The sequence below is a fragment of the Xenopus laevis genome, chromosome 4S, assembly GCF_017654675.1.
Source record: "Xenopus laevis strain J_2021 chromosome 4S, Xenopus_laevis_v10.1, whole genome shotgun sequence".
Classification (NCBI taxonomy): domain Eukaryota; kingdom Metazoa; phylum Chordata; class Amphibia; order Anura; family Pipidae; genus Xenopus; species Xenopus laevis.
In genome coordinates, this window is record NC_054378.1 from 77,229,717 (window position 1) to 77,244,873 (window position 15,157).

At 36.0% G+C, this 15,157-nt stretch overlaps 1 protein-coding gene across 3 annotated transcripts in view; it reads right to left on the reverse strand.

The window, feature by feature from the left end:
- ndc1.S (NDC1 transmembrane nucleoporin S homeolog) overlaps nucleotides 1-14,085 on the reverse strand; it is a 22,475-nt gene extending 8,390 nt beyond the window's left edge. The window contains 8 exon segments of one of the 3 annotated variants that reach the window (NM_001093967.2): nucleotides 376-508; nucleotides 693-744; nucleotides 2,679-2,787; nucleotides 3,377-3,518; nucleotides 6,584-6,755; nucleotides 7,608-7,709; nucleotides 13,594-13,714; nucleotides 14,027-14,085. In NM_001093967.2, coding sequence (NP_001087436.1) covers nucleotides 376-508; nucleotides 693-744; nucleotides 2,679-2,787; nucleotides 3,377-3,518; nucleotides 6,584-6,755; nucleotides 7,608-7,709; nucleotides 13,594-13,714; nucleotides 14,027-14,050 — 855 coding nt within the window. In that variant the 5' untranslated portion in view covers nucleotides 14,051-14,085. 3 annotated transcript variants of the gene reach the window in all.
- Between the last annotated feature and the right edge of the window lie 1,072 nt (nucleotides 14,086-15,157).

Sequence of the window (15,157 nt, forward strand, 5' to 3'; positions counted from 1 at the left end):
AGGAATAACAGCCTGTCAGAAAGTAATTCCATCCTAAAGTGCAGGCACAAGTCACATGACTTGGGCAGCTGGGAAACTGACAAAATCTCTAGCCCCATGTCAAATTTCAAAATTGAATATAAAAAAAAAAAACTGTTTGCTCTTTTGAGAAATGGATTTCAGAGTATAATTCTGAAGTAGCAGCACAATTAACTGATGTGTTTTGGACATGTTTTTCCATGACAGTATCCCTTTAATATCATCAGGTGGAAAGAAGCAGGCAAAACACTAGTGTGCCCTTGCTCTTATGTGATTTAGCATCCAGTATCTGGAATCGTACACATGCATTAGTAATCTTCCAGAAGCACTGAAATAATTTGATGATGCATTACTTACCTCTGTTGTATAAATTCTGAAGAGAATCCAGACCATGTACCAAGTAGCAAGCAAAAAAGTGCCAGACAGCCATATCTGGTAAAATAATGACAAATTCAAAAATCCCCTTAATGTATCAAGTGAGGGCTGCTGCCTGCACAGAAGCAAATAAAAAAAAATATATAATTAATTTAGAATAACAACTGTATAAATACATAACATTCTGAAACGTTTAGAACAGATATGGCAAAAAATACTTTTTTGATGTACTTAAACTTTTGGTGGCAATTTGTGTTATTAGAAAACTTTGCTAATGCAACCCATGGAAAAATATTTACCTGTCCATGTGAAGGTTTAGTGCAGTTTGAATCCATGTTCGTGGAATGTTGCCTAAAAAAAAAAAATCTGTCACTAAGGTCTTCCTAGCATATACTCAAAAGTGTGAAAGTATATCTTTTTAAAGTGGATCTATGGTCAAAATCTATAATCTTTCCTAGGCTTTGAGGAATGATTATAAGGTTATTTGTAATTGCAATGCTTTTTTTTTTTTTTTACGATTTTGATGCTATAATAGCTGTTACCTTGCCTGTCAGTGTTTTCCCCTAGAATCTGCTCAGTTCACTTGTAAAGAAAACCTCACAGCCAGCGGCCGTCTCATCTGCCTAACCCGCCCACCCACCAATGAAAAAACAGTAGGCAGTCCTCGCTGCAATGCTAGGACAGGCACGGTCAGAAAAAGCAGGAAGCATTGCAGCGGTTGTTAACGAATCAGCGCGTTCTCCTTGCGTGCAGACGGGCACAGTCAGAAAAAGCAGGAAGCATTGCAGTGAGCACACGGAGATCATGCTGATTCGGTAACAGTATAGTGGGAATAAAAAAACAGTATTGTGCTGTAATATCACTGTGCAGTGTTTCATTGCTTGTGCTAGACTTCCCTCTCTCTCCCGAGTCTCCCCCTCAGCTGTTTGAGCTGTAGCTGAAAATTTGATCTGTAAAAATAACCGCCTACTGTTTTTTTCATTGGTGAGTGGGCGGGTTAGGCAGATGAGACAGCCACTGGCCATGAGGTTTTCTTTACAAGTGAACTGAGCAGATTCTGGTCGAATATACGGACAGGCAAGTTAACGGCTATTATAGCATCAAACCCGTAAAAAAATATATAATGCATTGCAATTACAAATAACCTTATGATCATTCCTAGGAAAGATTATAGATTTCGACCATAGATCCCCTTTATTACCTTAAAATTATCTTATAGTATGTTACAGAATGGCATATTCTTAGCAATTTTCACCTGATTTTTATTTTATAACTTTTTTTTTTATATATAGTTTTTATTCACCTTTCACTTCTCCCATGTTGCCTCAATTGAATGGAGGTCTCTGAGCCCAGGCACCCAGCCAACCCCCCCCCCCCCCAAATAAAAGTATATTGTTCTGCAAGGTTACAACTGTGTTGTTATTGTTTCATAGCTTTTATTTTTATTAATTTTACAGTCTGTCATTCAAATGATTGACTGTTTGTGTACTAAGGTAGAACAGATCCTAGCAACAAGATAAAAAAAAATGAACAGTTGCAAATGGTCTCACAACTTTAAGAACTGACACAGTCTGTAGTTTGTGCAGATATCATAAATAATGGAAGTATATCTATACTAAGGGGGTTATTTAATTGGCTCCGAATACCCAAAACTCCCCAAAATCCGAAAAATTCATGATTATTTTTTTTTTATAATAGGCTTTTAAAAAAAATCACGAATTTTTCGGAATTTATTAAACCCCGAGGGCTAAAAAGCCTGAACATAAAGACACGGCATCTCAAACCTCTCGAAGTTGTATAAAAGTCAATGGGAACAGTCCCATCGATTTTTAGTTGTCAGGGGTTTTGGGCATTTTCACAATGTTTTCGGACCCTTCGGGTGAAAACTCAAACATTCAGAGTTTTCGGGGGAAAATTCACGAAAAAATCGTAAAAATCTGAGCAAAGGTAATTTTTGAAAAAGGTAATAATAAATAAGCGTTAAAAACCCGAGCGGCTTAGATCGGAGTTTGTAGCAGCCGATACTGATATAAATTCAGACCTTGATAAATAACCCCCTTAATATCATCCCAGCAAAAAAACATTTGTCATTGTGGGTGCTAAAAATTGATGCAAAGAAACGATCAGGCTGCATAGTTTGGAAAATGCATTTTTATACATTTTCACATGATGTGAATGATTATCAGCAACCACAGTGGCAAGGAATTTGGTATTGCCATGACAAAACACCACCTTGTAGGTCTGTTTTTGGTGTCCCTTTAATCATTGAAATGTGCAAGACATACCAAGGCAAAAGTAGAGAATGGCGTAGCTGCGAATGAAGTAGAGAGACTGGAAAACGCTCTGTTTAATAATAAGTGGTAGAAATCTTCTAAACTGCAGATACTTGTATTGCTTGAAAAAAAAAAAAAAAATATGGATTAATATTCAGAAAAGATACACAATTTCTATAACTCTATATAGCCACAAACATACTCAGTCTAACAAGATCTAATCTATAAATTATAAATATACATTTTACAGGACTCTCACAGCAATCAACACTAACAATAGAATTTCTATTTTTACCACAAATTATTAAGTGTAAAAACCATGAAAACTTCTAATACAAAGATTCACCAGGTAAAAGTTATTTATTATTATTTAGTACTTATTATATATGGATCTTTTGATAAATTTAAATTTTGTGGTTTTAGAGAAAGCAAGTTTAATCGTGGTTTCAAATATCTATAAAATCACTAAAATGAGAATGTTAATAAATAAGCCTCTATCAGCTGTCAGATATCCCTAAACGCAGAATATTACACCTACTGCAAAAAGGAGAAAGCCAGATTGAATAAAACATGTGACACTTAAAGGGATAAAAGCTACAGAAGAACTAAAATGGAGATCAACGGACTGTAATACATCTATGACATCTTGAAAGAATTATTATGGTTTTTTTTGCATTTCCTAAACTTTGTAGCAAAACTGATTTGCTTACCTGTATAGATGGGAAGGACAAGTAGTTCATGTTGTGAACAAAATACTGGAGGCTGTAACTATAGCCAAAGAATGCACCACACAGCAATTGGAAGAGATGGCTCTCATTAAGGCAATGAGAAGGCTTGTCTGCTTCATCCTCACTAAAGCAACATGTTTTAAATAAAGCAGAATAGGAAGAAAAAGACCATTAAAATAATATTGCTGGCTTTACACCATTAATTAGAAAACATGTATCCCTCAAGAATTTCTAGCAATAATTTTTTTCTATTAATTTAAACCTTATTGTTTCATGATAATCTTAAGGCCATTAAATAAACTAACATGTTGCAACTAGACAACAGCATTGTTTAGCAAGAACATGTACTTGCCTAGTTAACATCAAGTACAATGTACTGAAAAAAGGCAAATAAGTACAAAGGCACTTAAAACCCTTCAAAGCCTTAGCCAATTGATAGTATTTGTTGATACAGTCAACTTCCTGAGTGCATAAACTATACTTAAAGACAGTGGCCTGACTAGCAGCTTGTACGTTACAAGTGTCCTCTAATTAAATAAGGCACTGTGGAAACTTACATTAACATCTTATTTCTGCAAGGCTTAGTAGGGTTCTGTGTAAAAGATCGCACCATATGCCATACTGTAATATTTGGTGCCTGCACATAAAGTCTGCCATACTGCTGTCCAATGGAAACATCCAATTAGAGCAAACAATAAATGCTGCTGTTCTGATTATTTACTTCGGGTCAGGAAGAGCTGTGTATACCAGATGGAATGGGTTTGCCTAGACACAGCCAAGTCTCTGTTAACTGAATTTTCTTGCTATCACTCCTTGGGTTAGATTTTGCACTCCTCATATCCAGTCACTTATTAAATCATATCACTTCCACCTAAGGAACATATCCAAAATACAATCATTTACTAGCCAAGAAGCTGCCAAAATTCACTCTCTCGTCATATCACGTCTAGACTACTGTAACTCTTTTAATTGGCCTTCCTCTCCAGAGACTGTCACCTCTCCAGTCCATACTGAACACTGCCAAGAGGCTCATAAACCACAGCAACCACTCCTCCTCTGCCAATCCCTATACTGGCTTCCGTTACATTTCAGAATAAAATTCAAATTAATGACCCTGACATTCAAAGAACTTCATAACTTTGCCCCACCCTAAATCTCTGATCTCATCTCTATATACTCACACAACCGCTTGCTACGCTCCTCTACTGACCTGCTACTCAACTCTTCTCTCATTACCTCCTTACATGCTCGCATTCAAGACTTTGTAAGGGCTGCACCCCTCCTCTGGAATTCTCTCCCAGTCTGCCCGACTTTCTCCCAACCTTTCTGTTACCCTCACTCTGCTTAACTACCAAATACAATGCTACATACAGTACTACATTGCTCACTCACTTAATTCTGATCTTGCCCACTCCCACACCTTGTTTCTTATTCCCTTCCCTTTAAATTGAAAGCTCTTTTGCACAGAGCCTTCCTCGCCTTTTGTACCTGGTTTTGGTTGTAATATATGTAACTACTTTTGTTCTATGTATGTAAGCATTCTGCACTGAAATCCATTTTTCAAAAGAGCTAACTGATTTTTTATATTTCATTTTGAAATCTGACATGGGGCTAGACAGTCAGTTTTCCAGGAGCCCCCCAGTCATGTGACTTGTGCTCTGTTAAACTTCAGTAACTCTTTACTGCTGTACTGCTGTACTGCAAATTTGAGCGATATTACCTTCTCCCACCCCACAGCCAAACAGAAAATGGAAAGGTAACCAGATAGCAGCTCCCTAACACAAGATAACAGCTCCCTGTTAGATATAAGAACAGTACTAAATAATAGTAAAATAACAATAGTAAAAATCCAGGTTCCACTGTGAGACCTTCAGTTACATTGAGTAGAAGAAACAACAGCCTGCCAGAAAGCAGTTCCATCCTAAAGTGATGGCTCTTTCTGAAAGCACATGAACGGGGAAAATAACCTGAGATGGCTACCTACACATCAATATTACAACTAAAAAAAATACACTTGTGGGTTCAGGAATGAAATTTTATATGGTAGAGTGAATTATTTGCAGTTGTAATTACAGTTTACAGTGTAATTTAGAAATAAAAACTACACCATGAAAATCATGACAGATTCCCTTTAAAATATCAACATAGGCAACTGTTTTTAAAATTATCTAAAATATGACTGCCGAGACGGTTGGATTCAATTATGTCTTCAAGCTTTACAGAAATGACATTTTAGAAGGAATTTAGGAGATTTTATTATATAAACATTTATACGTTATGGAACAGATATATAATATATATCTGTAAACAATATAAAGAATAATAATCAAGTATTAGTGTCCATTTAACATGTTAAGTTGACCTTAAAATACTGCTAGCTGTTTCTGTTAGTAAATAATTTTCTCATTAAATCTGAATTAAAAATACAAATGAACTATAAGATCATTGCTGATTGTGTACACAGAATTATTTTCCAGTATAACTGTATGCATATATTTTTCTAGATCAACTTATATACCCAGGACTGTATATTTTTACAGACAGAGGAAACACTGCAACAAATAAAAAACATATCCAACAACAAAGATTAAGTGCCACATACTAGGGGATGTATTATTGCTTACCTTGGTTGAGTCATTCTAAACTAATTGCAGTAAAACTATACTATTGATATTTCTATAAAAAATTGATAATGCCATTCCATTGCATTATTATACCCCGACAGTGCAAAACAGCAACTATAAGTATTGGATCTTTTATCTGGACTGCTTGGGATCTGTGTGTGTTCGGTAAAAGGGGTCTTTCCGTAATGTGGAACACAATGCCATTAGGCTACTGAAAAATTATTTTTTCTTTAATTTTCTGTCAATATTTATGTTAAGTATTATAAAGACAAGATGCTTTCTTATTCTTTACAGAGTAAAATTGAATCAGTCAAAAATAAAGAATTGTATGATGTAAAAGAGACAGTATGACAAACAGTGCATTTTCAAATAACAGCTCCAAAAGCACAGAATAAAATCAAAATTATTAAAAAAATTAGTTTGTCTAGTTTTAGTTAAAAAATATCACCTCACAACCAGTTGAAATATTTTGTACTGAAAATGATGTTTGCATTATTCTCTGTCTATGCATCTGTTTTTGAAAAATAAAAGAGATTTAAAAAAAAAAATATATATATCACCTCACCTCTGTAAAGTGCAGGAAACAACTAGAAGCTGATATTTCCCTTTACTCAAGACCGCATAGCACCATGAAGCCAGCACCCCCATGGCAACATGAGCTAAAGAGTGCAGGATACGATGCGGAAGGAGAAGGTTTCCAATGAGGGCCAGCCGAGAGCATGGAATAGAAGGCACCACTGAAAAACAGGAACTTGTGGTCATACTGTGAAAAAGGGTGTTCTTTTGTTCCAGCTTTAAAGGGGCTGTATTTTTTTTCAAGCAGCAGCAATATAAATACAACTGAAAAGGAATTCTGTGTATTCTTTTAATTTTAAAAAATTCCTTTTTTTATTTTTTAAAAACAGATCAGTGTTTTGTTTATACATTGTCTACTCCTTTCCCTCATCCTGTTTTCAACTGAGTTAAACAGCCCCCCCCCCACAAATTTTAAGCCCTTTATACACAATGGTAAATCTATGCACAGGTAATTCACTAACTTCTCGTACTTTCTCAAATGCTTGCAAGAACCAGGAAACTAGGACAAGCTAAACTAGTATAACCATCTGTCTTTTTTCTTAATTAAAACAACAAGCAAAAAGTATTTTCAGTACCATTTACTAGAGATATCTTGAACAATCAGTAATACTGCCCTTTTAAATCCAACTACTTTCCATAGTAAGAAATACTGGCTAGGACTATTGCTCTGTGAGACTATAATTTTATTGTTACTTTTTAATATTTTGCTTTCTATTTGGGCCCTCCCCTAAGAATATCCCAGTCTCTCATTCAAACCACTGCTTGGCTGGTAGGGTAAATAAGATTGCTGTTGAAATACCAAACTGGAGAGCTACTGAACAAAAAGCCAAATAACTAAAAAAAAAATAAATAAATAAATAAATAAAATGAAGAACAAATGCAAAGAATATCAATCTCTACATCATACATCTACAAAATTCAATTTAAATGTAATCAGTCCCTTTAAATTCTCAAAGTTTAGAGTTGAAGAACTCACTTGAAGTTCTAAAGCAAAACACTATTGTCCTTCTCACCTGTGTAATACTCCATAAGAAAAGTACATTGCAGTCCCAAAATGGCACATATCAGTAATAGGCAGAAGATTGTGTAACTGCTGGTAAGGTCACTGATAGAATCTGAACAACACAGAAAAAAGTCACAGATCAATAAGAAAAAACAAATACATAACCGCAAAAGTGAACACATTGCATCACATCACATATCTAATGGCTGTACATAACAAATATTAATGAGATAGCAAATAATTAAAACATTTAGAACATTGTTAGATTAACTGTATTCACACATTAAGGGAAATAAGATTTGCCTTCTAAATTCTATAACTCTAGAACAGTAGGATAGCGATTGCGAATGTTATAGTTTGCCATACTGTGCAGTGTATGTAATAAAACTTCTTCATGAAAAAGTTATTACATTTGCTCCAGAAGTTTATTCCACCTTCAAACTGGTGTGTAAGTTTACAGTGCGCAACTAACAGTTACAATACAATAAAAGTCTAAGCATTGCGTGAAGCAAACTTTTATGCATATTTGTGCGCAAATTTGTTCTCTTCGCAAATTTTATTACATCTCCCACTATATTACCAAAAATATCTAGACAGCTTCCAGTCCAACAGCTGATTCTCAAATCAAGGAAATTAATATGAAGTCGGCTGTGTAAAAATGAAAAGATCTGTCCACCTTGTGCTAGAGTCCTGCGCGGGTCTATTTTTTGGGCCCCGTACCCGCAACCTGCGATCCGCAACCCGCATTCTTACCCGCTTGAAACCGCTACCCGACCCTACCCGCAAGTACCTTATCCGCAAACCGGAACCCGCGAAGTGCTGTCATTGTAAACCATAAGTGACATCATCGGAAGTAGACGTGACCAGAAAAAAGGAGTAAATATCGCTATTGAGAAGACCTGCAGAACCGTGACCCGCATCTTTACCCGCAAGTTTTTGCGGGTAACCCGCAGGTACCCGACACACTGCAGGACTCTACCTTGTGCTAGCGGTGTAACTATTCTCACATGTATCTTACCTATAGCAACATTCTAAAATGTATCTTTACAGTTTACTTTGCTACATTTTTTTCTGGTTATTTTCACAGTTGAGTCAGTTGTGGATTTTAGTCCTTTTAGATTGTGTTTAACTTAAATTTTAGATTAAACACAAGCTAAAAGCACTAAAGATACATGTGAGAGGGGGGTGAGAACAGTCAGAATAGAGAGACACAACCATGTATATTAACCACACCTATTTTTATATTTAACCCACCAGATATAGCCTATAACCTGAATTTAATAAATGGTCACACAATCTTGTCTCCCCTCACTACCTTCCAGAATGCAAATCCATAAAACCACAAAACTCACTATTATTATCATTATTTGTGAGTGCTCTAGGGGGAGTGGTCTCAAGACACACCCCTTCAAGGAGAACCTGTCAAACAACAAAGGCTGCATGTCCTGAAATAAAAACAGAATATACCTCATATTATATAATGTATTCCTAACCATATAACTTATGCACAAAGTGTAGGCATTGACATTAATTGATTTAAGAATTAATAGGGTAAAAATAAAAAGGGTTAGAAAAGAAACAGTTTTGAAAACTAGGTTTCACAAAACTCTAGAGATAAAGGACTAAGAATTAATTCAGCTGCTCAAGATACATCATTTAAACTCCTAGTACAATTAAACAGAATGTCATGGCCTAAAACAGATAGCTACTGCTTAAAGGGATGCGGTCATGGGCAAAAAAAAATTTCAAAGTGCATTAGTTAATAGTGGTGCTTCAGCAGAATTCTAAACTGAAATCCATTTCTCAAAAGAGCAAACTGATTTTTTATATTTAATTTTGAAAACATGGGGCTAGACATATTGTCTGTTTCCCAGCTACCCCCATTCATGTGACTTGCGCTTTGATAAACTTCAGTCACGCTTTACTGCTGTTGTATATATATCGGCAGCGCACACTACTATTTAAAATTATAGAAGCTTACAAAGCCTTGTACGGCGGTGCGTAAGATAGATATAATTAATTGCAACATCAAAAAGTTTTTTTCCGCACACTTTAAATTACTTCCTGTAATATATTAATCAAAATAATTAATAAATTCTCAGAGAGCCCAAAAATGAATAATTTAATTAATTGAGGTTTTTTAATTCCAAATACAAAAACAGTGAAAAATGCTATACAAATATCAATTTAATAAATACAATTAATTATACCAAAATTCATGTATATATAACCATATATTGTTTGCACCATATTTTTAAAATAATTAATTTAGCTGCTAATCATTGATTTATGCAGATAATGAGGCTTAGAGGAGACGATTAAAAATGCATCATCTGGATCGGCATTCCTTGTTTGTCAAATTGAATTATGTCCATGGTATTGACCCTGCTTAAGTAAAAGTCACAATGAAGCACTTGTTAGTGGTTTTAAACATAGTATGCAGGACATATTCACTTCGTTGCTAATAATAAGAAACAATGTAGCAGAGTGTGGAAATGTATTCAAGGCACCTGCAGCCGTAGCTACGAAGAGCTGTGCCTTTTGAAATACTGCGCTGAAAATCCGGACAGATAAGTAGTATGACCAGCTCACATAAATTTCAGGTAGTATAGGTTTGACTGTCAGTCGGCTACACGTCAAGCATACATTACCACCTTATCGGTGTAGTCTCTGTCGCGGTTACGTTGCTCGCAGAGCCATCCTGGCTTGCGCTTCCAGAGTCGATCTAAAGAGCCAAAGATCCCAGTCACTCCTCGTTCCACGTGTCTGATTTCCAGATTATTAAATGCACTCAAATGATAGCGTTTCTCTCCTCCACATGAACATGAATTCTTTTAAAAATATGGTGCAAACAATATATTGTTATATATACATGAATTTTGGTCTAATTAATTGTATTTATTAAGTTGATATTTGTATAGCAATTTTTCACTGTTTTTGTATTTGGAATTAAAAAACCTCAATTAATTAAATTATTCATTTTTGGGCTCTCTGAGGATTTAGTAATTATTTTGATTAATATATTACATGAAGTAATTTACAGTGTGCGGAAAATAAGATCTTTAAAAACTTTTTGATGTTGCAACTCTTTACTGCTGTACTGCAAGTTGCAGTGATATCTAGCCCCCCCCCAATATATTGTAGAGTGAATTATTTGCAGTGTAAACAGTGTAATTTAGAAATAAAAAAGACATCATAAAAATCATGACAGAATCTCTTTAAGTGACACCACACTATCAGCAAGACTAAGGCTCCGATATAGGATTAGAACACCACTTTTACATTTTCCCAGTGACAGCGTAAAATTCTGGAAGGAATTAACGTGACTTGTGCATGCAGGACCGTAATTAAAAAATGTTGTTTCCGGAGTTCAACTGTATATGTAGAATTTATCTCTTTAACCCTTGCGAGAAGATATCAAGGAAAAAAATATGCAATGTTTGGCTTTTGTTTAGACCATGTGGATTTGAGGTATCCAAGCTGAAAAATCCGTGCACTCTTTTTTTTGCTAAAAACACCTTACCTATACCACCATTACCCAATAAAAAGTGGGATGATCTAAAAACAGCACTCAAAAGTACAAACCAGGTTCCACTGTGACACTTTCAGTTACATTGAGTGGGAGAAACAAAAGCCTACCAGAAATCAGTTCCATCGTAAAGTGCTGGCTCTTTCTGAAAGCACATGACCAGGCAAAATGACCTGAGATGGCTGCCTACACACCAATATTACAACTAAAAAAAATACACTTACTGGTTCAGGAATTGAATTTTATATTGTAGAGTGAATAATTTGCAGTGATAACAGTGTAATTTAGAAATAAAAACAACATCATAAAAATCATGACAGAATCCCTTTAAGTGATGCCACACTGTCAGCAAGACTAAGGCTCCGATATACAGTAGAACACCACTTTTACATTTTCCTGGTTACTGCGTAAAATTCTGGAAGAAATTAACGTGACTTGTGTGTGCAGGACCATGAATAAAAGATGTTGTTGTGTACAATGTACAATGCGGGTATGTAAACAGTGTTCCACTGTATATTTAGAATTTATCTCTTTCACCCATAAGAGAAGATATCAAGGAAAAAAATATGCAATGTTTGGCTTTTGTTTAGCCCATGTGGATTTGAGGTATCGAAGCTGAAAAATCTGTGCACTCTTTTTTGCTAAAAACACCGTAACCTATACCACCATTACCATTATTCAGAGTGATTCTGGGACTGCTGCCGCCTGAGGCAGAAGCCCAGATGCCACCTCTCCTGCTCCGTGCTTAAAAATCAGCGTTGGAATGGATCAAAGGCGGGCAGCATAGCTAGTGCATTGAGCACAATAGATCTCTCTGCACTAACAGAGCTAAATTTCCAAATTAAAACCTGGAAATTCTATTCTTTAAAATTACAAGAGGCAGCTTTTTGCCACCAGTTGTAACTGGCTGCTCACTGCCACCTGAAGCAAGGTTTTCACCTTGCCTCATTGCAGGATCGGCCCTGGATCCACTTAATCTACTGAGCCAATCACTATGAAAGTCTCCATCTTGATCCAGTCAAGAAAGCTAGTACTACATAGGACATTTTCTAAATGTGCTCGGAAACACCACTAAATCTATTTTTTTAATACAGTTGAGAGTTGAGCGCATGCCTGAAAGAAGGGGGTTTAGTAGCAAAAGCATCAACATGGCATAGAATAGGAGAGGTTTTTATCAAGAAAGGAAACATTAATAGTTATGAGGAAAGATACACCCAGTCAAATGCTTCTATTCTGGTGTCTCACTAAACTATTTACATAAAGATCATAGGGGTATTACCATAATAAAACAGGATAAGACTTTACATAAATTTTTGACAGAAAAGTCAGAAGCATGGAATTGGCAAGAATAGCACTGTATTATTCCTCCACTATACAATTCAATGCACATTACACCTTTAAGGGGTATACTTCTGTTAACATATGTTAAACCCAGACTAGTCCTTCCAGTTGACAAAGCACTATTCATCACTAATGTGAGCATGTTCCAGAGGCCAATGGAGACAATCTTTACATCACTTCAGCTAACACGTGGCATTGCACATGATGAGGTTAAAGGAGACCCGTCATCCAAAAAAAATATTCCAAATCCTATTTTATCACATTAGTCAAGCAAAATGAACTTTAATTACACTGTATAAGTTATTTGAATCTTGTTTCCATCAGTTTGGGAATTCATAATTATAACAAGCAGGCAGCTGCCATTTTGTCGACACTGTTAAGACAAACCTTGTATCATCTCAGAATCTTGTTTGTGCACCAGAATGTGGGACCTGATGTCCATCCCCATGTCCTGGCTACACAATTAAATGGTGAAGAGCACAGGGGAATGTGTGTAGAGCAGTGACATCTAGTAAGTGCTGAATGGAAAGTGAAAGTAATTGTCTGACCCACCTCTATGCCCATGGCATAGAGGAGGGGCAGACAATATTTGATTGACAGCTGAGATTTTTAAATGAGCTTACAACAGCTTTGAATGCTTTACTAAAAAACAGAAATTGGATTTCATGTTTAATTTGAAAAGGACTTTTATTATACAGATTTTTGTGTCTGGGTGACGGGTCCACTTTAAGCTTGTGTTCGGCAGCTAGTCGCTGCTTAAAAAACTCCTGCAAATAGTTCTTGTGCTGCCGCTGCTTCCAACATTAAAGGAGTTGTTCATCTTTAAATTAACTCTAAGTATGATGTGAAAACTAAGAAAATTACATTTAAGAAGGGGTGTCTGGATATTTGTTGCCTTATCGCAAATGTACTGTATGTGAGGGAATATGCAATCAAAAGATTCTTCTGCAAAGGAGCACATGCGAATACGACATAAAAAAACATATGTACATAAACTTGATAAAAAATACTATGGAAATTTTCAGTTTTCTTTCTACTATAAAATAAGTCTCTTAAACACAATATTTTCATGTATGTGGTGTGGCAACTTAAATGTCTTTACGTAATCGTTGTTTTGAAACGTTACCTGTAAGCCACTGTATGGGATGTAATATTTGTATCCGACTGAGGACAATAAAGAGAGCACAGCACACAGGCATGAGTATCACTGACCAAGCAAAGCTGGCGGCCACTCTCCATCTGAGAACCTGAAATAAATGTCATTAAAAATCTGGGTTCAGAACATGACCTTATACATTAGTCTTTACAACTGACACTCCACATTATGAATAGACTCCATGATATAAATGACAACAAGCTCAGGGCAGCACTAAGATAATTAACGGGAAATGTCACTAAATAACTAATTGAGTACAAAGTTATACAGTAGTTTAGCGGTGATATCGTTTGATGAACTATTGGCATTTCCTAAAAGCAGTTTTACATAACAGTCCGCATACAAAGGAGAATAAAGAGTACTCGTGCTGTAATTCCAGGGAAATCTAAATTTTCCAATTTACCAGTCTCTCTCCGAGCATGGTCATGTCGCTGCCGCTTCTCCCATTCAAAATCCCTGTGCGACAAAAGAGAACAAGGACCCCGCGAATGGCTGCCCAGTCATTGCCTGACAGAAACACGTACGGAAGAGTTTTGCAAAGCTGCTTTTGGCTTGCCTGTTTTAAAATCTCCTCAGCTTTGTGGCAGTCAGTGCTGCTGTGGGAAGTGCAGCAGCATAATCACTTATAATAATCACTTCTGAATGTATGAGCTATGAAATGATAGTCCAGAAACAATTCACAATATGTAAAAAATACGTCCTTTATGCTACTTTTTCTACACACTGAATTTCTCATTCTCATTTTACGGTAAAACCGTAAAAGATAACATCTTGTCATAGTCGCCATTTATTTTACACAGCTTTTTAAAACATTATTGTCAGATTTCAGTTTATGCAGCATTAGGGTTGTTTTTTTTTGACCCAAACAGTTCGGTTTTTCTAATCTAAGGCATGTTTGGGTCTCAAATTTCTGTTTGGTTTTGGTGATACCCTAACAACAATGAACCTGGCCAATAGATGAAAATACTTAAATGTTAAGATACTTGCCATGATTTTTTTCTATAAATATGGCTTATAATAAGCGTATTACTATTTCAAAAAGAAAAAGCAAATCAGTCAAAAATGAGCAAAACTGATTTCTGTATAATAGATTATATATCTTTAATTAAAGGTTAGGACTTACTCTTCAGGCACAATATGGATAGAGATAGGGTTGCCACCCATGTGGTTTTGAACGGGACATTCCAATTTTTCAAAGGGCTGTCCGGTTCAAAACTTAAAACATTTTAAAAAATGGACAGAAATCCAGACAGTTGAATCTCAGTAATGAAATAACCCTTCTCTAGTATCATAACCCTCCCAGCATCATTGTGCTTGCCTCTGATGTCATCATACCCACCCCAGCATCACTGCCTAATGCCATCTGCCCCGCCCCTTTGTTCGGGTTTAGCCACTAACAACAGTGCCAACCCTATCCACCATAGACCCCTAAATGTACCGCGATTAATTACTGCTGCTCTTGTTCAGAAAATGTAACTGAGGCTTCCCTAAGCTTATTGGTAGCATTTGTCAAGACCTGCCATGAGATGTTGCT